Raw genomic sequence first — 24,570 nt, 5'->3', positions numbered from 1 at the left:
TATATATATATATATATATATATTTAATTATGGTGACTCTCCTTGTTTTAAAACTTATATTTATTTCTGTTTATATATAACGCATGTAAAGATGCTGTTATTGAAAAACAGATCTATTCAAGAGAATTGTATTATTACTTTTTAGGCTAAGACCATTAATATTAAAACATTAATTTGGATAAGTAATTTAACAATTCTCATTCCCTTAGTGGTTACATTTTCTCTATTTTGCTAATATTTGTTCAATTACAATTTAATGTTTGAAATAATTTAGACTTTAGTCTTTTAGAATTTTTTTTAAGAAATAATTAACAAAGTCAAACAGATCCCAGCATGTATATTAAACCTATTGCTATCCAATTTCATAAAAAATTCATAATAAAACAAAATAAAACAATGATTTTCCGAGTATTGAAATAAACAATAGAATAATTATACGCTCCGATTACATCATTGCATTATTTAATATATCACTATCACCGCATAGTAAATTAGCTTCAATTAGTTCCAAAAGCGAAAATGTTAATTAAAATGGGATGTAAATTCTTCTGATTACAGGTATATATAATTAATGGTTCCCACGAGAGCATGATTCAGACTGATGCATTTACCAAATAATAATAATAATAATAACATGTTAATCTGGCCTATGATAGCACATCATACCATTCGTATGAACACTTAAGCTAGTCATTTTAAGATCTTAAAATGACGTCAAGAAGGGATAAGATAATGATAAAGACAACATATATTAAACGTAATTGCATTACATATATTTTTATAATGCCCGTTATAACTATTTTTTGATCTATTTACTTTATCTCACACTTCTCTCTTCTTTTCTTATCTTTTATAATTGTAAAATATATTATAAGGAAAAATTATAAAAATGAAGTTTCTCTAGCTAATACGTGTTGGTATACAAAATATATTGAAGATGATGTTATTTTCATACAGCAAATATTATACAATAACTTACTCAAGAAAGATAGGGATAAGAAAATAAAAAGAAATGGTGTAATTGAAAGAAATGAAGATAAAAAATGTATAAATTATATAATTTATTTTTTATGTAAACATGAAATTTCATCCGAGATAAGCTCAAAAGAGTTCCAGAAGCACTGTTGAATGATTATACCCTTGTACAGGCTTTCGCTTTAAAGAGGCAACTTGGTGGAAAGATTGAACTAAGTGGGAAACACGGAATCGTACATGTGCTATAATTTTCAAAAGTTATCAGCGTCTAGAACTAGAATTTATTTTTTCTATGGGCCACTTCTGCACAGTTTTCGGTCCTTTATAATTTCTCTTTATCTACCTAAAAGGGATTGCTTTGATTTTCAGGTATCTGCAATTATGAGTTATCACTATACATTTTAAGTATCAACTGAAGCATTATTTGAAAGACACGATCACTTTATATATATGCCGATGCCAATACACATGCACAAGTTTTGACACTACACCTCTATTCTTTTTCTTTTCATTACTTGTGTTTCTTTGTTTGATTATATTTAACTTCCATATGAACAAAATAATTTCAATTATATATCCAAATTATATTAACTTGTTTACAATTGGGAGGTAGAATGAAAATAAAGAGAGGGGGGCCCCATGAGAGACCTTGGGGGCTAGCAATAGGGCTACCGACTGAATGGTATGTGTGGCTTTTGGTCCAGTGATTTGAATAGCATATTTGCTTTAATGACTGAGCTCTTGCCATGCATGCCTTGCTCTTTAGTTTTTATAGGCCAACAATATATAGTGGCAAGCAACTTTTTGGATTTAGATTGGACTTGTTGGTACCATTAGTACTCTTTTATACGTTACTTGCTTATCACACCCGCGGAATAACTTACATTCTTGTTTCTCTCTTTCGTACACATAGATATATACATGCACAAAAATGCAAACACAGCATAAATACATGACATGCATGACAACCAACACATATTTTTCGATCACTTCTGACATTGTTTATGACCATGCATGATTGCTTCAACTGCTCCATATATAAGCAGAAGAACTAGAAGTAGCTTGGAAGGAACATAAATATTCTCCCACTGTTCAAACAATCAAAGGATGGAGGAACAAGCTAGCAACATCAAAGGAATGGTGGATGCTTAAAAAGAAACTGGGCCAGGAAAAAGGAAATAGTAAATGTGTTGCTATATATAAGGCTTTTTCTCCCTTTTCCAAAACTTGATTGCTACAACTCAAGCTCAATTTTAGAAATTAAGAGGTATTCTCAATTCACACACACACACACACAAATGGCATATACCAGTTGAGAAAAAAAAAAAAAAAGGCATATACTAGGCTTTGGTGTTAACATTAGTTTCTACTTATATAATTTTTAGTTTAATAAAAATTAATTTATTAATGTAAATATTATGAATCTACACTATCAATTTAATTTTTATTGGACAAAGAATATACTAAAAGAAATAATCTCAATTTCTAATATTTTTTGTTCATTAGTAAATGATATTCTTTTGGTGTATTGAAATAAAACACCAGTTTAGCACCGGGAGAGATTCACAAGCAATTTGCATCACAAGTTAATTGGGAATTCAGTAGATAGCGTCAATTGTGTGACTTACATCATACAATAATTGGCTAACATCTAATTAAAAAGCTCGAGAAATAACCCAAGAAGGGTGTGCACAAATAAATATAAACTAATTTCAGAAGCTTTTGATTCATTGAACATAACCACACATGATCAATTCATGATAAATAGCATTGGCTTATATTATTCATACTCTCTTTTTTTTTTTTTATAATTAACCTTTTCTTTCTATTTCTCTCTATCACGCACCTATATTATCTCTTTTTTTTCCTTATTTTCGTATTTCTTTCTTGGGTTAAAGATGTTGTACAAAAATTATGCACAACTACAATTACTCAGTAGCATTTTGGCAGCACATGATTCATGAACTCAGCATTTCTTGAAAATACATGGTCTTAGATTGCATCAACAATGTGTTAGCAGCCACCTCAACTCATATTCATCTTTCATCATATAATTACTAATCTACCAGAATTAAATAATTACTCGAAATGATTATGTGGTTGGATTTTTTGAGAAACCAAAAGAAGTAATGAGCCCAGGGATTGTAGAAAAGTGAGCCCAATATGTGGGAAGAAAAAGCCCATTTATGAAGGATATCAGCGTCATTTAGGTAATACTTCAGGGTGGAAATGGGAAAGTGAAAAATCTAATCTAGGGTTTAGTTTATGAACCCTAACAACATGGATTCTGAATCTGAAGGGCGACAGTGTAGTTGAGAGGCTGAGATCGAGCCTTTGAGTAGGGAATCGCAGCGAAGTCCACAATGGTATCCCTCTCTATTCCGCTTATCTCCATCTATTGTTGTAGCTTTTGGCAGTATCCTCTCTGTGATTGATTCGCATTTTGTGATGTGAAAATGAAGAACTTTTGCATTTCCCTCTTTCAATTTCTTATTAATAACCAACCAACGTGGATTTATGTTTTCCTTTTGCGTTTTCGTCTGTTGCCACTTTTTTATCCGATCATATGGGACGTATGTTCCCTCAATGATAATTTTTATGATTTTTTATTTTTATTTTTATTTTTTGGGTTGGACACTAAAATCTTTAGTATCGATACACCTGTAATCTTGAATCCGAAACAAATTTTTAGTTTTTAATTTTACTTGCTACCGGTTAAACCATTTTGCTAGTGTAATTCTTTCAGCAGTAAATATTAGGTACCTTTATAATTTGTAAAATGTTCGATTTACTTTTGTGCTTTGGTTTAAATTTCTGAATTTGTAATGTAATTCGTATGTATGGTTTGTTCAGACTGCATTTTTCTTTGAATTTTTACTTTTTCTATGGTGTTTTGGGAGTTGATCACATGTGCTTTGTGATGTTTTGTGTAGCCCAAGCAAATTCATGAGATTAAAGACTTCCTTCTCACTGCGAGGAGGAAGGACGCACGCTCCGTGAAGATAAAGCGTAGCAAAGATGTGGTGAAGTTCAAGGTTCGTTGCTCCAAGTACCTGTACACCCTCTGTGTGTTTGACTCTGAGAAGGCTGATAAGTTGAAGCAATCACTTCCTCCGGGTTAGTTATTCACAACTATTTCTGCTGATGTGTTTGGCTTCTCTTGTGTTGCTTCTATGGTGCTAGGTGCTACATGTTAATATGTAAATTGCAAACTTTAGGTAGGTGAATGCATAAGTGCTATATTTCTGCTTTTAGCTGTAAGTTGGAGTAATTCTTCCAAATGGGAAAGCAAGGGATAAGATTGCTTTGTGGTCAAGGAAATTGATATTGAACCATTGAATATATGAGATTTGTACGAAAGTTGACCTGAATCACATGTTTTCATCGGAACCTATGTTTTTTTATTAGAAAATGCGAGAATTGATTTCCTAATAGTAGAACAAATAAAGCTGACATTGCATGTCTCAGCTGGATATTGTTTCTTTCTATCATAGTTTTGGATGATGTGCTTTGATGAGACGAAGATATGGAGATTTTATGCCCTTGTCTTACATGTATATGATTCATTGCAGGTTTAAGTGTGCAGGACGTGTGATTCCTTACTGGTAGTAGATGGAGGTCAAGTTTTGCTTTAGATTTGGAATCCATATTTAGTCAAACGGCTCAGAGATTGTTCTTTTTGTTGTTCCGTTTGGGATTCATGTTAGTATTTTGTTTGAGACAGATCCAACGTCCTTCGGAATTATGTGGCTATTTTATTCGACCTCGTTAAGTTAATATTAAAACATTTTCAGTGGTTTCTCCGTTCTGCATTTTGGCAAAGTGGAGAATAGGATCCTTCTTTATACAACACATTTCTTTTTCCTCGAGTACTTCTGGTTATCACGAAGAGAATCACAAAATTGACCATAAAAGCGCTTGAATGCATGAGTGGTCAAAACAAGATATGGGATTCTGAAAATAGTCGTACTTGCACCGTTACACGCATCTTCTATTACCAACTTCTCACCACCTTGTCAAAATCTCGATTCTAATAAATGTTTTTTAAAACATAGATCAATTAACTCAAATTTACGTTAAACCAAAATTGATGTTGTAAGTTTAAGTTTTTTAAAATCAAGTTCACAAATATAATTGAAGTATAGCTTTGAAATTCGTCTGAATTACAGCGTGAGGAACGTGACACCATTTCTGAGATGATGTCAATGGCTGAAATTGTGTTACGATTGTGTCACGAATCGGATGCACACAAATGGACGAATGCCCCTAAATGTGTTTTGAGGGAGTTTGTTAGGGTAGCATTTGGAGTGTTTATGCTTTGCAAACTTACAAGGCGCTAGAACATGGCATGGCATATCAATGGAAGATTCAAAATTTTCCGCTAAAAAACTCAAGACCAATTACAAATGAAAATGTAGAAGGAAATTTTTCGTAAACTCCCAAACCACTGTGGTCTTGACGAATAACAACATAATATGTATGCATTTTTTTATTTTAAAAAGTAGACATGACAAAATTTGAGTGATTGGGATCATGTAATCTCAGACCAAAAGGGGTGTTTGGAACTGTCATATCAAGTTTATACGGATTAAAGGTTTCGTCGACTTCCTTATCGTCGTATAGTTGTAGAAATTTCAGCCTCATTTGTAGTTGTGTTTGTTGGCAGCGTGAACATGTTGCTTTGGGGTTGAAGCATTAATTAGATTATATAATGGGTGTTTTTCTCACCATTCAGCTTTCGACTTTGTATAATCGCAGGACAGGATTTTCCACTCCATGTGCTACATGCGACTTTAAAGTCTAAACAATTCATGCTACAGAGTCTGTAAAAAAAATGTATATTCACCAAATGAATTCGTTGTATTGATTTATGGAGAACAATGGTATATGACAATAAATCTCTTAATATACTATTGGGTCTACCATGAACAAACAAAGTGTGGAATTTGCGTGCTTCGTGAAGAACTCGTGAAGACAGTTCTTGCCCTTGCTTTTAATGTTATCCTTTATTCGAAGCCGACCAATTAAATTAAAGATTGTAAAAAAGACTACAAAATAATAAATAAATTATATGTTATGTTGGGCATATTTTATAGTTGATTAATTTTTAAAGGGGAAAAACAGCCTTAAAGGGAAAAGATGTTCGTTAATAATACCACGAGGGACCATGATGGTACATGGTGTGATACATGAATAACCACATAATGTATGCTTTTGAGTTGGAAAAATAAGGAAATTTTTGAGCGTGCATCTGAAAGCAACAAAGATATGAACAAATTTGGCAGCACCATGGCCTAGTATGAGAAAGCTTGCCTCCGTGACATGTGTATATTGGGAATTCCCTTCTTCAAGATTGACTAAATTAAGTACAGGTAGCGCTTCAAAAAGTGATGTTAGGTGTGGAAGTAATGCAGAGATTTTTTGCATAATTTTATGGCAATAGCAGAAATGAATGGAAGAACCATCCTAAAAGACAGCCTTAAAAAAACACCTTCAATGGGACATTTGTTTTGTGTGTCCTCATAGAAAAGGGAACACTTGTGTCTGTTGGATGGGCCATTAGAGCATCTCCCCAGAGAAAGGGATGATGGACATTAATGATCCTCTTATGGTGTTTGTTACACTTGTTTATGCTCATATTAGTGGGCGTTCCATATCCTGATTAATTTCACTAATGTTGTGTTTATGCCGTGGAAGCTAAAACTTGTTACTTAATCCTTAATTTAATTAACTTTGAGAGCAACTAACAATGACAACTACTTCAATATGATACATTATTTTTCAAATTTGCTCATTAGCTGCCCCTCTTTCCTCTGAATAATTAGGTAATCTATCACCAACTCAACCAATCACCCATAACTAATGCTTTTAATTCAATACTTGTGTGTATATCTAACAAAAGAAAACAACATAGATTAATGCATCTAAACGACCCTTTTGTCAATTTTTCTCAGCACATTTAATTGTCGAATCAAATCCGATAGTGGTTACGCTAGAAAACAAATTCGAACATCTATGAGCGAAATTAGTTGTCTCTATTAGGTGATAAAATTTGTTATCACCCCTTTCTTTATTCTTATTCAATAAACACAATGAAATCACATGTCCTATCCTCTGTTTTTCAATTAAAAAAATAATATATAAGCGAAAAACGTCTCTTCCTTTTTGGGGGAGCTTAATTATTTATTTTTGCTGCCAGGGCATTCTTTAACTAGACAAGAGAGGAAACAAGTAAAAGAGACATGATTTGACTCTAAATTTGCAAATTTGTTCTTAATCAAAATCAGTTCACCAGATTTTAGATAAAAAATGGCAGAACAGAACAGAAGAATATTAAGGCACCCTTGCAGAGAAGTGTAATAATCCTAATAGTTTTCAAAATACTTAGAGTACTGTATACACAAAGTCATAATTAGACACCATAACATATGCTTCAATATGGAACTATAAAACTCGAGATATAAGATAAAGGAGGAAGACACATTTTAAGTTGTTTAATTGGCTTAAGTAAGCAATTGTTTCTACACTTTATAAGCAGACAAAAGTCGTGTGCTATAAAGATTTTTACAGCTTAATGACAGGTACATTATTCATTCTAATATGATGCTTGATGATGAAGCTAGTATTAATGCTCTATGAAATTCGTTGAATTTAATTTGTATATACTCTGTGTTTAAAAACTTTAATATTATCTGAGAATTTGTGTATTAAATTAAACTAAATATTTTAACATGTTACATCATAGAGTTTGACTCGTTCACGTCATGAATATGTGCTCCATATGTATGTCTCTAGTGATGGATGGTTGAGTACACCTTTCTAGCAAATTTTTAAACCCTTTTGGTAACTCTAATTCTCCACTAGCCATCTTTTTCCTCCTTCACGTTGACATAATAAATGGAATGGGTTATCAATAACCCACTTTTAGCTTAAATAATTATAATTTTATGTTATATTTACTTAAAAAATATAATCTTGCTTATCAAATTCTCTCTCTCACACACACGTTTAATCTTTTGATATTTATTAAGAAAAAGTTATAGGTACGAACAAAAACAAATTCAATATTTAATCATTAATTTATGGCATTTTCTTACATTGATCTTGTAACTAGCCTTTTATATATATATATATATCTTGTTAATTGTTATATTGATTATTACATTTTAAATGACCTGAATAATTGATAAGAAAAAGTAATTTTTAGGTCTTAATTGAGACGTGGTTGGTATATGATGACAAACAAATTATTGCCCACGTTAATGGTGTTGGAGTCAAAGTGGTGCTGTGTTCTTTTGTTGGCCATGGTGGTGATTGTGTTCTAGCAAATATAAAATGAAAATTAAAAGAAAAATAGAAGAGAAGTGATTGCTGAAAACATACATTTATGCTATGTTTTTTTTTTAATTATTTGAGGTAAACATACATTTCTTGGAAATATATATATATATATATATATATATATATATCCAAGAAACAACAGGAAAAAAGAAGAAGTGAAATATACATTGCATGGTTGATGTGGATAAACAAATAACAAAAATGAAAAAAAAAATGAATATTTCAGAATTAATATTTATATAAAAATTATATAGCCAACAAGGGAAGAGCTATCAGCAAAAATACTAAAATATGATAAAACTTATAAACTAGCTTCGTATGAAAAAGCAAAGGGTGTTGTTCATTAACTATTTAAATTTAATATCGCTGCACAACACATTAACACTAGTACAATCTCTAGAATCTGTTTGGAGAATTATGTTTCAAAGAGCTGACTACAGAATCATATATGTCTTAAAAGAACTAAAATTCTTATCATAATGGTTTGATGTGTTTGTGTGAACGTCACTATGTCAGTGACTTTGGATGCTAAGGTCTATCAGATCGCAAAATGGTCCACACCCTACCCTTCCAATTCTTATATTTTCTCTCATTCTCTTCCCCTTTTGGCTAATATGGTTAATTATGCTAAATTCCATCACTTTTCTATAAAATATCGCTAGTTCATGTTTAAAAAGTATAACAGTTGAAGTAGATGTTAAGGTTGAAACATCATATATATACACACAAAAAAACAAACTACAAACTATTCAAATGTGACAATTAACTCAAGAATTTTAATTTGTCAATGTATTTTAATTAATATAATATTAACCGGGTATGCATTGATATAATAATTAGAATATGCTCTTTTGACTTTAAAAATAAGTATTTAATAACATCAGCATATAGTTATTTTAGGTTTGAAATGATAATTTTGTATCCTTGGTATTCTAAAGACAGTTTTATTTGGGTTTTGTAAATACATGTTATTGACTTCAATTATTCTGATATTTCATTGTACTGGGCAGATGCTTAATTAATTGCTAGATTCTGAGTCAACTATGCTATTTGCTATTTAAAAATGCTAAGTTCCCAAAAATTATAAATGCAAAGATATACTTAACACGTGTAGCTCAAAAATAATAAGTAATTTGTAAAAAGAAAAAACACTTATTTATAATATAATGATTATATGGAAAAGGGATCCATTTTATTTGCATTTAATTAAAAACAGGATTGTTTCTTACTATTGACCCACTTTAATGATTTATTAGAAACTGATGGGTACTAATTTAGGTACAATATTAATTACTCTATTTGGAAGAGATAACGTTTAAAAATTATGATTAATTTATTTTCTTAATTTGCAGTTATGATAATCCATCCTTATCAACTCACTATTTGCGCAGATAACTTAGAATTGAATTCGACAATAAGACTAGACCAATTCATTCCATAAAAGTTTGGCACAAGTTAAAACAATTAAAATCGGAATTTATACAATATAGTATTTAGAGAATAAATTGAAATGGTTTTATTTATTATTTATTAGTTGGCTATTGTTATTTCCCAACAGGGTAACTCAACTGGGTCACGGCAATGACCAAACCAAAGCCACGAAAACGTTATTGTATATTGCATTTTTTATATTAGCAATGGAATAAAGGCACTAAAATACGAGGACGTGACCCATTTTTTATAGGTAGCCGACACAGCATTACCTTGGTCCTAACATCAACGCTACCTCGCACATGCACCCATTTGCAAAATTCAACTATAATAATTGTACATCTTAGAAACCAAATTATTTCAAACGAAAAAAATAGAATCATGGTTTTAGCCCCTACCACACTCCTTTTGTCCTTCTCAGAAGTGAATTTCGTTACAACCTTTGGATTGAGTGGCTTGTCTACATTGTCCCTATAGTTGTGTGTATTAGGATGTTTAAAGTGAGGTTTTACACTTTTTTGTTTTTAATTCTTCTTGTTGATCTGGTCTATTAAAATAATTAACCTTTGGTTAAGCTGTATCAATTAAAAAGATTAAAAATAATTTAAAAATGGAAAAGAAAAACATATTTTTTTAAAAATGGTTAGAAATAAGTTTAAATATTGTATCAGTATAAGTGCATGTGTGTAGATGTATTTGTCAGACACTGACATCTCTTTGCGTATCAATCATGCAATAACCCCTGCCGCCAATTATAGCTCCTTACCCATTTTCTGTGAACTTTTCAGCCTCTCACACACACTCTTTCTTCTCCCCTTCCTAAATTCAATTCAATTTTAATAAGCCAAATCATTTCTGGTTTTTGCATGAAAATTTGGCACGGGTTGTTTGGTTTTCCTTCCTTCTCATGTACCAGTCCCTTTTTTCCCCAGTTATTCGATATTAATAATAATATACATGATTAGTTACTGTGATATTATTTTAATGTTTTTGTTCTTCATTTAAAATTTGCTACCTAAACTAGCCTTTCTTATTCTGAATATTTCCTAAACTGAGAATTTCTGTCTTTTTTGGACAACCTATGATTTAGGCCATATTTGTTTTAAGGAAAAATCGCCCCCAGTTTTTAATTTTCTGTAATTCAGAAGAAGGAAATCAAAAGGGGTTGTTTTTATCTCTGTACTATAGTTGGGTATTGGGGAGAGTGATGCTGAATATTGAGGGTGGTGGAAAAAATGGCGAATCTGGTTCCGGGGGTGCTTCTGAAGCTTCTGCAGCACATGAACACGGATGTGAAGGTTGGTGGGGAACACAGGTCATCGCTATTGCAAGTTGTGAGCATTGTTCCGGCACTTGCAGGGGGTGAACTGTTCCCAAATCAAGGTTTTTATCTCAAGGTTTCTGATTCATCTCACGCCACATATGTGTCTCTTCCTGATGAACATGATGATCTCATTCTCAGTGACAAGATTCAGTTGGGTCAGTTTGTTTTTGTTGATCGGTTTGAGGCTGCTTCTCCTGTCCCCATTCTTCGTGGGGTTAGGCCTGTTCCTGGTAGACACCCTTGTGTTGGAACCCCTCAAGACATTGTTGCCACTCATTCCCTTGGATTCCTTGACAACAACAACAATAATAAGAATGCTGTTTGTTCTGACATAGATAGATTGAAATCTCCTAGGAAAGTGTCTGGTGGTCATGCTGTCGTTGGTGGGGAGAGGGACAAGAAGGAGAGGGTGAGATCAAGTGGTGGTGTTAGTGCCAAGGAAGAACAATCAGGCAAGACTTGTTCTGTTTTGGGTAAGAGCAAATCTCAGTCTCGGCCAACAAAACCTGCAGCACCCAAGATTGAGGTGAAGAGGGAATCCTTGGCTAGATTGAGGTCTACCAATTCGAGGTCCATTCCTTCATCTCCGAGTAGTTGCTATTCGTTACCGAGTTCTTTTGAGAAATTTGCCAATGGGGTGAAGCAGCAGCAGGCAAAGATTAGTGCTAAGGTGGGAGTGGTGGAGACAGGAAAGGCTACCCGTGGAGCTAGTCCTGTTGGGAAGAAGGGTGCAGTGGGAAATCCAATTAGGAATTTGGTGCAGGGCATTGAGCTGGGGACCAAGGCTCTTCGAAAGAGCTGGGAAGGGAGTACGGAAGTGAAGACTAAAGAGTCTTCTAAAACCAGGGTTGCTACTAAGTTTGATCCTAAGCCTGAAGTTCGTAGCTTGGTAAGTGCGATCACCATTTCTCCTTCTTAGCAACTTTTGATATCGACTGTGAGGCTTGTTGGGTTTAATTGCATCTTTTGGTATTGTTTTTCCTTCCAAAATTTATGTGGAATACCCTGCTGCATAGTTTAGTTGGTGTGAAACTGAGATACGTGGATTTCATTGCCTCTATCTTTTGAATCAATCAAACAATTATCTTATTCTTTTCATTTTATGGTCTACCAGACTCCTAGAAGAAGCATTTCTAGTGGAAAGTTGCCGTCTAAAGAGGAGGGCAGGATCCAAGCGCCAACAAAATCTGCTAAGGAAGAACACAAGACTCCAATGTCTACGAAGAAGGCTATTGCTAACGGAACTACAGAGGAACCAGAAAAGTCAAGCAAGCAGAGAACTTCCATTGGAAAGAAATCAGGAGAAATTTCTAACAATGGACTCCCGGGGAACTTGATCAAAGTTTCTCTAAATAGTAGAAAAGTGACAGATGCAAGTGTTCAATGGGCTTCACTTCCATCATCTATTTCAAAGCTTGGAAGGGTATATTCATTGGGAACTCCTTGGCTTTTACATTTTACTTCTTTGATTCTTAGCTGTAAAAGTATATATTGCTGAAGAACAATTGTGATAGAAAAAAGAAAGGAAGGCACGGGTCTAACAAAAGAAATTGTCTCATGAGTTCAATTAAAACAACTCCAATGAGTATAGTGTTTGATTCATGAATACAGATATACTAATTATGCTGCAAGTATAATGTTGGATCATGATTGATTTAGTCTTACTTGGGTAGTAAATATTCTATGTACATGTTCCTATCCTCACTCACTGTATGAATTATTCAGAACATTATTTGGCTTACTGAATCCTTCTGTTAAGATGTGAATTCATTGTTCTTGTATGTTCACATTTGTGACAGGAAGTAATGAAGCAGAGAGATGTGGCACAGATGGCAGCAATTGAGGCCATGCAAGAGGCTGCTGCTGCAGAGAGTATGTTGCAGTGTTTAAGGTATCAATATATTAGGATCAGGATGATAACTTTAGGCATTTATGTATGGATAGTGCTTCTGGACTGCTGAAATGTTTAGATCAGGTCTAGTGTTAATATGATCAAGATGCTGAATTGTTGACACCTGGAAAATGCAACTTTGATTTAAAACCTAGATATATTACTGATATATGCACTTGAGTAACTTTATCTACTAAAGCAAAGCACGTCTAGAAGTTACGGAAAACAATACTTTTTACTCAGTTCACTGAAGATGGACATTGGTGTCATTCCATTAGTGTCTTGTTGATACTTTTACAATGAATTATGTTTTTCCATCACCTCTGCAATGTTCTATGTAATCATCAGATAATACGACAAAGATATTGAAACTGAAGCATTTGGAGTTTGGGTTGGTGCAGAAATCCTAAACTGTATTATTAGCAATGCTATGCTGAGATTTTCTTCGCCATTTTGTCCTATTTGGAGTTACGTTCTCCCTAATTTATTATCAGTCATGTATTGGTTAAATGTTATATTTATCATTCCTTGTGTAACTCTTAACAAGCTTACAGACACAGTTGAATAGACTGTGATTATTAATTCCTACTATTTTATTTGTTCAATTTATTAAAGCCAAGATCCAGTAGAAGTTCTCTTTGCATTTCAATCCATGCGCTTTGAATGAGATAGCATCTAATCTAACCAGTCCATTGGCCTTACTCATAGTTCTTGAGTACTAATAGTTCTTACTGAGTAAGCTTGGAATAGCACATATCCAATAACCCTGATCTTTGTACTTATGTCAGTCCTAGTATTTCCTCCTTCACTGTCCTTTGATTACAGCCTTGAATCCAAATTCTGGCCTTGGTTTTTTGGCTTGATGTTTCACCCATGCTTTACAACACTCCTGCAAGGCTGCAATCACATGCTAAGTAAATTGGAATTTTATTTTTCTTTACCATAAGCTTTGGAGGTTGCATTAACTTTCCAACTGAGCCTTCTTCAACATGTGTCCCCTACATTATCTATCCTCTTTTGTCTGTGACAGACTCAAGAGCACATGTTGGTTACTTGTAATTTACCCTTATAACAATTGTGTAATCTAGGCAGAGTTCCCGGACACTTGTTGGATAATAAAGAAGTGAACAAAATGTGTATGAATGCAGTCCATGTTAATTGTTAATCAGAATTGATCTGTAGTTTGATTTGAAAGGACAATTTCGATAAACATACCATGCATATATTTCACAATACTACTGAAGACATTGTAAATTAACCATGGTAAGATGCCGAATATATAGGAGGATTTCATGTTTAAATGTAAATGTAGTTAACCCATTTTTATGGACTACTATGTTGGAATGTTCTAATTACTTCACACCAAGTTATTGCTAACACTTGTTTCTGATGTTTCTGGCAGTACGTATTCAGAGCTAACTAATTCTGCTAAGGAAAATAACCCACAGCCAGCAGTAGAGCAGTTTTTAACTCTTCATGCAAGTCTGAATAGTGCCCGGATGATTGCTGAATCCTTATCCAAACCCGTTCCAGATGGTTCATCTCCTGAATATGAAAAGTGCACAGTGGAAGAAGCACTAAAAGTAAAATCAGATAGACAAAAACAAGCAGCCTCCTGGGTCCAGGCAGCCTTGACCACCAATCTGTCATCCTTTGCTGTTTTTACACGAGAACTCCAATCATCCAGGCTTCCAGCTTCAAGGAATTCTCAAAATCAAAAGACTGTCGTGAGAAGTCAACCCATGTTAGTCCTACACAATCCAAGTGAAGATGCTTCATCAAAAGTTCATGCAAAAACTCGTCCAACAGTTAACTCCAAACAGACCTCCCAAGGAAGTACTCGCAAAGCAGCTGATGGATTAACAAATGGGCAGAAGCAGCTAGTCCAACAGCTCCCAGAGTGGATCAGAGGAAATGGCCTTAATGGGGTGGTTAATTTGGTTGAAATGTTGCAATTACAGTCCCGAAACTGGTTTTTGGGGTTTGTTGAGAGGTTCTTGGACAGTGATGGGGACACTACCTTGTCAGATAATGACCAAATAGCAGGTATGCTCACTCAACTAAAGAGTGTGAATGATTGGTTAGATGAGATAGGGTCAAGCAAGGACGAGGGAGAATCATGCCAGATATCGACAGAGACGATTGACCGGTTGAGGAAGAAGATATATGACTATCTTCTTACACATGTTGAATCTGCTGCTGCTGCGCTCAGTGGTGGATCGCAACCGTCACCGCAGATCCTAACAACAATGACTAAAGCCAAAAGGTGAATGAGTACATAACTTAACTATGCATATTAGGGCAGGACTAATCTTGGTCATTCGAAGTTGTCCAAGAAGCTCGGTCCCCTTTAAAATTCACTTTTTTTTTTTTTCTCTTTCATCTGTTTGTACATAAATCCTACATGGGGGATTGAGGTATAGAAGGAGTCTCATTATTTGTTAGGGGAGATAGCAAATATGATTTATGAGGATATTTCTTTCTTTCATTTTTCAAAATATTGTTCAGATGAAATTATACAAATTGAAACAATGGAAGATATTAGCAGACACGATCTTTTCCCATGTCCTACCTTGAATGTGGTTTCTTGTATAGTTTCCCATGTCACGCACCTATGGTTATCAAGGCATGATGAATATAACTTCTGGTGCCAATGTACAGAGCCTGAAACATGCCCATTTCATATTCAACTTGTGAACTCTCAATATCATTGGTATGTGATTTTCTTTCTTTGGCTCACATTTTTCGTGAAGGCAATTTAGTAATGGGTGTATAATAAGCCACTAACCATGCCAATGATGGAACACGAGGACCCCTTTATGCCCTAAAGCATGAGGTGAAGTATTTCACATCACAACAAGGCCACAAGATATCACAGACTGGAACATACTCACAAAAAAATGTCACTTTTATTCTTGAGTATAAACTGCATGCAGCGCCTTAAACTAGGCTGCATCAGGACTATTGACAAATATAATTCCATCTATTATAGTCTTAGAATTTCTCTTTGATTGGAAGTTTAAAGTATAGGTTGAAGATGCTATAACTAAAGATTGATAACAAGATAAAATGTAACACTATATGGTAAGATAAGGTGATATATAAAAACTATAATCTGTAAAATTCCTCTGGGAGCACAGCACCAGCTCATATAGAGAGAAAGTAGTGCAAACTGTTACCAATTGAAGGATGGTTATTGGCTGCAGGAACAATTCAAACGTACAGGACAAAGTCGTAATTTTGTAAGATAAACTTCGTTAGACAATATCTGTAGGTCAAAGTCAAAGAGTGCTAAGAAAGGAAGCAATAGAATTTTTTAAAATAAAAACTTGGAAAACAGAATGTTTCTTGCTGGCTAGTGCCAATAGGGTTGGTCCGATTTTCACGGTAATAATAATAACAACAGGGTTCCTAGTATAGAAAATGATTTTTTTTGGATAAATTGTATTTACTTCGCTGATCGCTTTGATTTCAAAAGAAATAGTCTTGAGCTTTCAGCTGAAGAATATTTTTGGTCTTAATAATAATAATAACAATTTTATTAACACCTATCTTTATAATTAATGTCAAGAATATAAAATTTTAAAATGATTAAAAATCATTTATTTATTTTTTAATCTTTATCATAAAAAAAACCCTATTTCCAACCGATACGGATGTGCAACCTTTTTGGCCAGGGAATATTTGGAACCTAAATTGCACGGCAGTAACTCTAGCGAAGTCATGGGGAGCACTTTTGCCAGCTGATTTTGTTCAGACATGAATGCCATAATTATGCTCAGAGCTAGAGCTCTAGGTTCATTCATACTTTGATGAAAGGAAAACGTTATGTGATGTAAGTGAACATTAAAATGGGGTAATTTTTTTAAAAATTTTGAGATAAATTTTTAAAATTTGTAAATAAAATAAAAGAAAAAAATAATGATATACAATATCTTAAGTTGTGATGACCCACAGTATGCAAAACAAATAGTGGAAGAATTCACGGCTAATAATAGGGAGGTGAACATTAGCAATTCTAGTGCTTTTTTGAATTATTGTTATTATATAGTTTCTTAAGTTTTGGAACCATAGTGTTTGTATTCTTCTTGTGTATATAATTTCAGATTCAGAAAGAAGCTTTGAAAAAGCAGAAAAAGAAGGCCTGCAGAAGAGCAGATGGTTGACCAAAGCCTAATTGCTTCATCTCTGTTTTGATCTGAGCCTTGGTTATATTTGTTATATTGCTTTTGAATGTCACCTCTTGATGTTAATAATTATGTAGGAGGATTAAAGAGCAAGAAATGAGGGGTGAAAACGAAATTAAGCTTGTTGAATTGTGGATTATGTCAAAGCCTATATCTAAAGTGAGACTTCGTGCGTGGCTGTGAATGTGATGCACAACACAACAACACGGGTCACCCAAAAAAGAGAACCTTTCCCAAAAAGATCAATTATAGAGTCTGGTAGTAACTGTTAAATAATGGTACAATATGCAATGACTAAAAAGTAAACGAGGAAACACCATGTCTTGAGAACCATTATTCTGATGAAATATGAGAAAGTATAAATAAGTTACTAAAAAATCCTTAATTTTCTGAGGCCCAAGCATGAAATGAGCACAGACAAAAATTAATTAGTGAATATTAATTTAACCCTTGTCCTTGCTACCATACAAGGGGGTACTTGTATGCAGCATTTTAGAATTGTTAAGGCTTATATCATATACATTTGATGATGCATTAGAAGATGCATGAAGCCTGTCAATTTTTAGTTTTCCTTACTTGATCAACTTTGAGATGTGCAATATGATTGTGGCAAGTTGTCTGCAGCATAATTGCACCAAACAATATTCATATCGTTTCCATCTTTTAGAGTGTTTACATTATAGGACCCAAGTTGCAATTGCACTGACCCTTCCTAACTGGCAACTGTAGTGGATTTGGACTACAACAATAAAGTTAACTTCAATAATCTCATATGCATGTTTTGGCTCGAGCTAATGGAGACCCTAAACTCTTTTATCTTTTTCATTTTCCAGATTTGACTCTAACTTTATTTTGTCATTCATTCATATGTTTTGGATCACACTCTAGCAGAAAATCTCAAAAGTAACAATCCACCACACCCTTTATTCATTACACAAATTCTACGCAAAAAAAAAAAATGAAAAAGTGAAAGACCAAATGAACATAAACTACAAAGTAATAAAAATGGGTAGAGATAAAGGAAAACACACCATTCTTCAAATTGGTTTATGACTCAGCTACCGACTCTCGTTCAATTACAAAGTATGGCTACAATTACTTATCCAAGAGACCCATCCATCCAATTTCCCTACCACGCGCACTCCCCTCCCCAACTTGCCCAACTCCACTAAGAATTTCAACAATACAAAATTATTGTTAGTAAAATTTGTGCCCATCATACGTTTCATTAGTATTTTTTAATAATAAAACAAAGAGTAAGTCGTTACCATGTCTTGAAACTTTTTATGAACGATCATTTTATTATAAAATATAACACATTGAAGTATTCAAATTTTGATGTCAAGTAGGTTTTCAGTAATAAATTAGCACTTGCTAGGGGAGCTATAAATTGGTCCAAGGTTATTTCTTTTTAAAAAAAAATACAAAAGCTGCAAATGAAGTCTATAAATATACTAAACATAATACAAAAGTGATACCCTAAATAATCAATCCCCTTAATTTTGTTGGCATTGAAATAATTGTTTTTGTTTTTACCGTTTGCAATTAACGAAAAATGTTGATCACAAAAAGGAATAATAATAATAATAAAAAAAAAAAAGATGGATGCAATTAGCAAGAATATAGAAGATACAAGAAATCTTTCTAAAGACGGTGACAAGGGAAGATTTGAGAGTTGTTGTCCACGTGGAATGCATTAACAACAGTGTGTGGTCGTGTGATACAGAAATAAACTTCATTAAAATCTCAATGTGTTGGAATTGCCACCTCACAAAAATAGGGAGAAAAAAGGAACTTAGTTTTCAACCAAATAGTGCCAACACACTCTTTTCTTTTTGAAGGACATAACATAAACAGATACATTGATAGATGCAAATGCTCTGTAAGGCTTCGTCTGCTATGGCCACTTTTCCTTGCTCTAGGGTTTGTTCTTCTCTCTCTTCCATTCTCCTTTCCCTTTTCTCTCCATTTCGTTTCACAAATTATGCTGAAATTTTTGATCGAACAAAACTAACCCCTTCAAATTTTGGAGGCCCTTCTTCCATTTTTTACTTTAAAAAATAAAATACAAACTCTTTCTGCATTTGATGAATGATATGAAGGTATTTTGCTTTTGTTCGCGGTAACAAATTGTTAAATTAAGATTTTTTTTTTAATCAAAAAAGAAAAAAGAGCAGAAATCGTTGTTCTTGTTTTACTTGAGAAATATTTGGAAATGTTTGACTTCAATATTGCAATTTGATTCTGGGTTTAGTTTTTAGGTACTTGAGTTACTCTCTTTCATTTGTATGTATTGTGTTATTTGTTTGTTTGATTCTTGGGTTGACTTGTGATTGTATCGTATCCTACCTGCGGGTTTTGGATTTGGCTTACTATTTTGATTGGATAAGTGACTATTGATTATTTGGTGATGGGTTTTGAGTATTGTTTGTTTCTTAGGTGAGAAGTGGGTTATCTTTGTGGCCAGAAGTTAGACAACTTTGCTTTAGAAAAGGCATTCTATATGGATTTATGCGAATGTTTTCATCACCGTTGAAAACACTGCGTGGAGCTAGTCGCACGCTGAGAGTAGCTCAATTTTGCAGTGTTGTGAATATGTCTTCCTCATTGCAGATTGAAGTGGTGAGAGCAGGTCTCTTGTTTTTTTTTTCTGCTGTCGTGGTGCTGTTGGATTAATATTAAGTCACCCAAGCTGATAAGTTTTCTGCAGGAATCTGCTGAATGCCTAACTTGTGATGTATTTGATCATGTTTTCTCAAATTGTTAGGTACCTTGCTTAAAGGACAATTATGCATATCTCTTACATGATGTGGGTACGGGTACAGTTGGTGTTGTTGATCCTTCTGAGGCTGTGCCTGTGATAGATGCCTTGAGCAGGAAAAATCGAAATTTGACATACATACTCAACACTCACCATCATCATGATCACACTGGTGGAAATGTAGAATTGAAAACAAAATATGGGGCAAAGGTAAGATATTTAGATCTTCTGCTAAGGTTTATTATACTTTGTACTTTTGTATTAATATTCTGTGTGTATTTTCAGTGACATCAGTGGATAATCATTTGTAATTGAAATACGATTCCCCATGTATAGAGCAGATTAAAAGTGAGATTTACTTTGTTCTGTTTGTCTTACAAACTTCCTATCATTTGTGGTACTGGTATGTGGTTTCTGTTATTTCTTCCCTTGGCAAGTAGGAACTTCTTCCGGTTTTGTTGGATTGAGAGATTGCCTTCCTTTTAAAGGAGGAGTTCTCTTGGTACCTTGTCCAATTTAGCATTCATGTTATTAATAATAACTGTGGAATTTGACAAAATAAAGTTTTGCAAATTTGATTGATAAATTAATTATTGACAATTAGACATATTAGGCTCTTTGATGATTGATCAAGCAATTTGGAAGAGTTGATTGCCCTTACATTCTTACTTTGTGTGTTTCTATATTGTGGCTATTTAAGCAAAATGTGTGGATTTTCTTAAGGCACCATTTGGTGTATTTTTTATATGCTTACTAGTTAATACCGTATGTAAATGTTAACACTTCCCACGTTGCATTACAGGTGATTGGTTCAGGAGCTGACAAGGCAAGGATTCCTGGCATTGACATCTATTTGAATGATGGTGATAAGTGGATGTTTGCTGGCCACGAGGTGCGTGTAATGGACACACCTGGTCACACCCAAGGTTGCATTCATGCCCTTTTTGCATTAGTGATTCTTCTTAAGATTGAAGAATCATTTATATTTTTAAAAAAGCTAGGTTTTCTACTGTGTGGCTCATTTTTCTAATTTTCTACTTACTTATACTGTAAGCAGGCCATATAAGCTTCTACTTTCCTGGATCTGGGGCAATTTTTACTGGAGACACTTTGTTCAGCTTATCATGTGGCAAGCTCTTTGAAGGAAGCCCTCAGCAGGTTCATTTAAATTGTATTTATGTGTTCATTTTGTTTTGAGATTTGAGATTTCTATCCAGTAGTATGTCATTGCATCTTATGTGTCGGATCTTATCTTTTATTGTTTCACTAATGTTTATAACTTGTATACTTTTTGTCAAATAATACTTTGCTTTGTGAGCATATTGAATGTTCATTAGTACCTGTGTTGTCATGCAAGCCAATTCTTGCGTGGTGTCAAGTCTTTTACTTGACAAACTTGTAATTTGTACCTTCAAATATTGAGAAATTCATCCGTGTTACAGATGCTATCTTCTCTTAAAAAGATCATGTCTTTGCCAGACGACACATATATATACTGTGGACATGAATATACATTGGTTAGTTATTTTTACTCTTGTCCTTCACCTTCTTTGCTTTGTTTTCTTGGCCTAAGGGCTGCAACATTGACTTTGGTGCATTGGAGTTTGGCAGAGTAATACAAAGTTTGCATTGTCTATTGAACCTGAAAACAAGGAACTTCAATCCTACGCTGCTCATGTAGCTTACCTTCGAAGTAAAGGCTTGCCTACAGTAAGTTTTAGAATTGAAGTGCCCTCTTCCTCTCCTTAGCATCTCTTTCTTCATTAATCTTTTTCACAAATCAGAAATTCACTGTTATTAAACTTATACTACCTTTATTAATCTGTTTGAATTCTTTGACTATTTCTTAAGCCAAATTAATTAATAAGTACTGTTTGGCTAGATTCCCACCACCCTGAAGATGGAAAAGGACTGTAATCCATTCCTTCGTACATCTAGTCCACAAATCCGGCACTCATTAAACATTGCAGCCACAGCAGATGATGCAGAAGCCCTGGGTGTCATTCGACGAGCAAAAGATAATTTTTAGAGTTATTTATTTCAATTTTTTAAGTCTAAAGATACATGTACTGTATAGAGTAAGTTAAAGAATCCATCTTTGGAATAATAAATGCTTTATGCTATCTTTTCAATATCATTACTCAATTTTGTTTTTGAGTTCATTTTGGGAATTATCTCAGTCCAACTGGTTCGGTTGGGCCATAGAACTTGGCTATTTGTAAATCGGTTTTGAACCATTCAACCAGCATATGAATCAGACAGGAGCTGTTCATTGATGAAATGTAAAATATTTTTGAAATTGTATGGAATTTGATAGGATGAAATGACACTTTCATTAATTTAACTTTTAAATTACATGAAACATTCATTTTGCACTCTTATTTGTCACAACTTTGGTCATTTTGCAAAGAACGATAATTCATTCACAATATTTGTTGTCGTTTAACCAGACTTACCTAATTTTCACTTTTACTCTGTATAAAAAAATTAAATCCTTATTTGATGCCTAAATAAATGAGGATCATAGACGGGTTGGAGATAAAATGATTAAAGGGTTAAAAGAAAATTGATGAAAACAACGCAATTTTATAGAAAGGGGTTGGAGATTGTAGTTTTGAAGAGGAATATTTTGAAAGGATTAAAGTTAGGGGGTTAATGGATTGGATTTAATCTAAATTTATTTTTAATCTAATTAGTGAATTTTAAATTATTTTATTTTATTTTTTAAAAAATTAGTTTAAAATTGGTTTTAAAATTTAGATTTATTTTAAAATTAATTTTAAATCCAATTTTAGTCAAAATTGATTTTAAATCTAATTTTGACTAGTTTTATTCAAAATCAGATTTATTTTTATACAATATTTAAAGAAAAATTACGCTTAAATATACCTTAGAAACGAGCACGTTGATTCTTTGAGACAATTATAGTCATCCTCAACAACGATTTAGATTTTAGACAATCATCCAATAACAGTAAGTAAGAAAATAAGGCAATAAATTCTAGAACAATATTTCATTCATTCTTCAGTAGGCTACTTTGATGCAGCTGCCTGAAACTAAATCTCGTTCAAATCTGCTATTTCTCAAAGTTCTCATCCTCCTTTCCTATCAAAGTGGAAAATAACAGCTTTTTTGTCCTTGTGTTTATATATTAAACAAAACTTGAAAGTAACAGCTGTTACTTACTGCTCCAATAGACAAATATAATAAGCATGGCCACTTTCATGAGACTTACTGGAAGTTATGCACAAACTCTGAAATTCAATTATAACTCCTATCTTTTCTTTCCTCTGTCATCATTTACATAACTCATTCTCATCGTTAACATTATTTATGGTTCAGTGCCTGATTAAACAAATATCGTTGCCTGCCAAAACAACTGACTCTGTCAGACCCCACACTCTTGATCAAGAAATTTCAAAAGGATACCGAGAAGAAATTAGTGGCTTTGACATTAACTGGAACTGAAAACGATCGAGTCATATGCTGATTTACGGCCATTTTCTGTACGAAATGAAAATATTCATCAACGTGGCATAATTTAAATATCAAATACAACAGCATGTTCAATATTAAAAAATGTAGAAAAACTTGGTCTGTGATGACTAGAGTATAAGAGTATTTGTTTTGATATCATGGAACAAGAATGAAGAGCAGAAACATACACTTAAATCAGAACCAATCCCTGGGTGTCTTCCATGTACATTCTCTACACCCGCTACTTGTGATACAAAAACATCAAGTTCATCACTGCATTACTGCAAAAATGTTAAAAAAGACTAACTAGAGGTATATATGATTCTATAAATTTCTAGCTTTCAATATTGTGGATGTCAAATGTTGAAAAATGGAGTAAAAGGACATTTATAGAACTAATATCGTGTGGTTTGAAATCTCTTATTTCACGCGTGCCATGAGTGTTTTTATCTAGGTCCAAGTTCAGTCCTGTGACGAACCTATTCTATTATGTGTCAATTCCATCGCTGATAAAACAAAACAGCAAATTTGATTTGTCAAAACAACGGCAAATATTAAGCACAATCTTATATCCTCACATGGAACTGGAAAGCGGCAAAATAGAACTACGAAGAATGGAATAAGCGGTAAAATTGAGGAGGAAAAAAGAGTACCTGTGAGGCTGAGCAAATGAATCTCTATTGCTGCAATACCAAATCAGAAATCTAGAGTTTAGAAGAAGGTGAAGAAAAAATCTAGTTTTTTAAAGTCCAATCCGATTTTAATATATTAGAATCAGTTTATATCCAGATTTATTTTTTTATAGATTCAGTTTTCTGATTCTTTAAAAAATCTGGCTGGTTGGACTTAGTTATGCATTAAGCTTTTATATTTAGATTTTATTTTTTGCACCCCTATTTAAAGTAAACTACTTTTATTGAGATGTTAAGAATGGAAATAAGAATTTAAATGTATAAGTATAGAAAAATTAATAAATTTTTTTAATTATAATTAAAAAGGGAAATACTTAATATAATATTTAAAAAATTATGAAACTAAAATTAAGTAAAACTTTACAGGAGTATAGAATCATATAATTACAAGAAGAGGATTAGAAAAATATTTTTTAACACGTTTTAATTTTTTTTGAATTATTATTTAAAAATTATTTAAGCACAGATAAGATTTATTAAATTAAAAATAT

At 33.3% G+C, this 24,570-nt stretch overlaps 3 protein-coding genes across 5 annotated transcripts; all 3 read left to right on the top strand.

The window, feature by feature from the left end:
• The first annotated feature begins 3,236 nt into the window (after positions 1-3,236).
• Positions 3,237-4,843, top strand: LOC113855318 (60S ribosomal protein L38). The gene is made up of 3 exons (XM_027486912.1): positions 3,237-3,341; positions 3,909-4,092; positions 4,548-4,843. The coding sequence occupies exons 1-3, from the start codon at positions 3,339-3,341 to the stop codon at positions 4,568-4,570; spliced, it is 210 nt and encodes a 69-aa protein (XP_027342713.1). The 5' UTR covers positions 3,237-3,338; the 3' UTR covers positions 4,571-4,843.
• A 5,609-nt stretch (positions 4,844-10,452) lies between these two features.
• Positions 10,453-15,560, top strand: LOC113854350. Its single transcript, XM_027485300.1, has 5 exons — positions 10,453-10,656; positions 10,838-11,960; positions 12,186-12,494; positions 12,871-12,962; positions 14,365-15,560. The coding sequence occupies exons 2-5, from the start codon at positions 10,983-10,985 to the stop codon at positions 15,230-15,232; spliced, it is 2,247 nt and encodes a 748-aa protein (XP_027341101.1). The 5' UTR covers positions 10,453-10,656; positions 10,838-10,982; the 3' UTR covers positions 15,233-15,560.
• Positions 15,561-18,914: 3,354 nt separating this feature from the next.
• LOC113853830 (probable hydroxyacylglutathione hydrolase 2, chloroplastic) lies at positions 18,915-22,223 on the top strand. Of its 3 annotated transcripts, none has more exons than XM_027484487.1 (8): positions 18,916-19,072; positions 19,589-19,771; positions 19,917-20,120; positions 20,713-20,836; positions 20,968-21,068; positions 21,353-21,427; positions 21,522-21,620; positions 21,793-22,223. In XM_027484487.1, exons 1-8 carry the CDS (start codon positions 19,019-19,021, stop codon positions 21,937-21,939), a joined length of 987 nt encoding a protein of 328 aa, XP_027340288.1. In that variant the 5' UTR covers positions 18,916-19,018; the 3' UTR covers positions 21,940-22,223. The 3 variants fall into 3 exon arrangements, with proteins under 3 accessions (XP_027340290.1, XP_027340288.1, XP_027340289.1); XM_027484488.1 differs by having other exon boundaries at positions 19,065-19,251; positions 21,793-22,174; XM_027484489.1 differs by lacking the exon at positions 19,589-19,771 and having other exon boundaries at positions 18,915-19,072; positions 21,793-22,070.
• Positions 22,224-24,570: the final 2,347 nt, after the last annotated feature.

Source organism: Abrus precatorius, unplaced genomic scaffold, assembly GCF_003935025.1.
Source record: "Abrus precatorius isolate BTA unplaced genomic scaffold, Abrus_2018 Scaffold11, whole genome shotgun sequence".
Lineage (NCBI taxonomy): Eukaryota > Viridiplantae > Streptophyta > Magnoliopsida > Fabales > Fabaceae > Abrus > Abrus precatorius.
Note: the sequence above shows the minus strand (reverse complement) of the source record. Positions and strands in the feature narration are given on the sequence as shown.

Coding starts and splice junctions, on each gene's coding strand:
- LOC113855318 (XM_027486912.1), top strand. Junction 4,093..4,547: donor GAAGCAATCACTTCCTCCGG/GTTAGTTATTCA, acceptor GATTCATTGCAG/GTTTAAGTGTGCAGGACGTG.
- LOC113854350 (XM_027485300.1), top strand. CDS start 10,983: ATGGCGAATCTGGTTCCGGGGGTGCTTCTGAAGCTTCTGCAGCACATG. Junction 11,961..12,185: donor AGCCTGAAGTTCGTAGCTTG/GTAAGTGCGATC, acceptor ATGGTCTACCAG/ACTCCTAGAAGAAGCATTTC. Junction 12,963..14,364: donor AGTATGTTGCAGTGTTTAAG/GTATCAATATAT, acceptor TGTTTCTGGCAG/TACGTATTCAGAGCTAACTA.
- LOC113853830 (XM_027484487.1), top strand. CDS start 19,019: ATGCAAATGCTCTGTAAGGCTTCGTCTGCTATGGCCACTTTTCCTTGC. Junction 19,772..19,916: donor CCTCATTGCAGATTGAAGTG/GTGAGAGCAGGT, acceptor TCAAATTGTTAG/GTACCTTGCTTAAAGGACAA. Junction 20,837..20,967: donor CACACCTGGTCACACCCAAG/GTTGCATTCATG, acceptor TACTGTAAGCAG/GCCATATAAGCTTCTACTTT.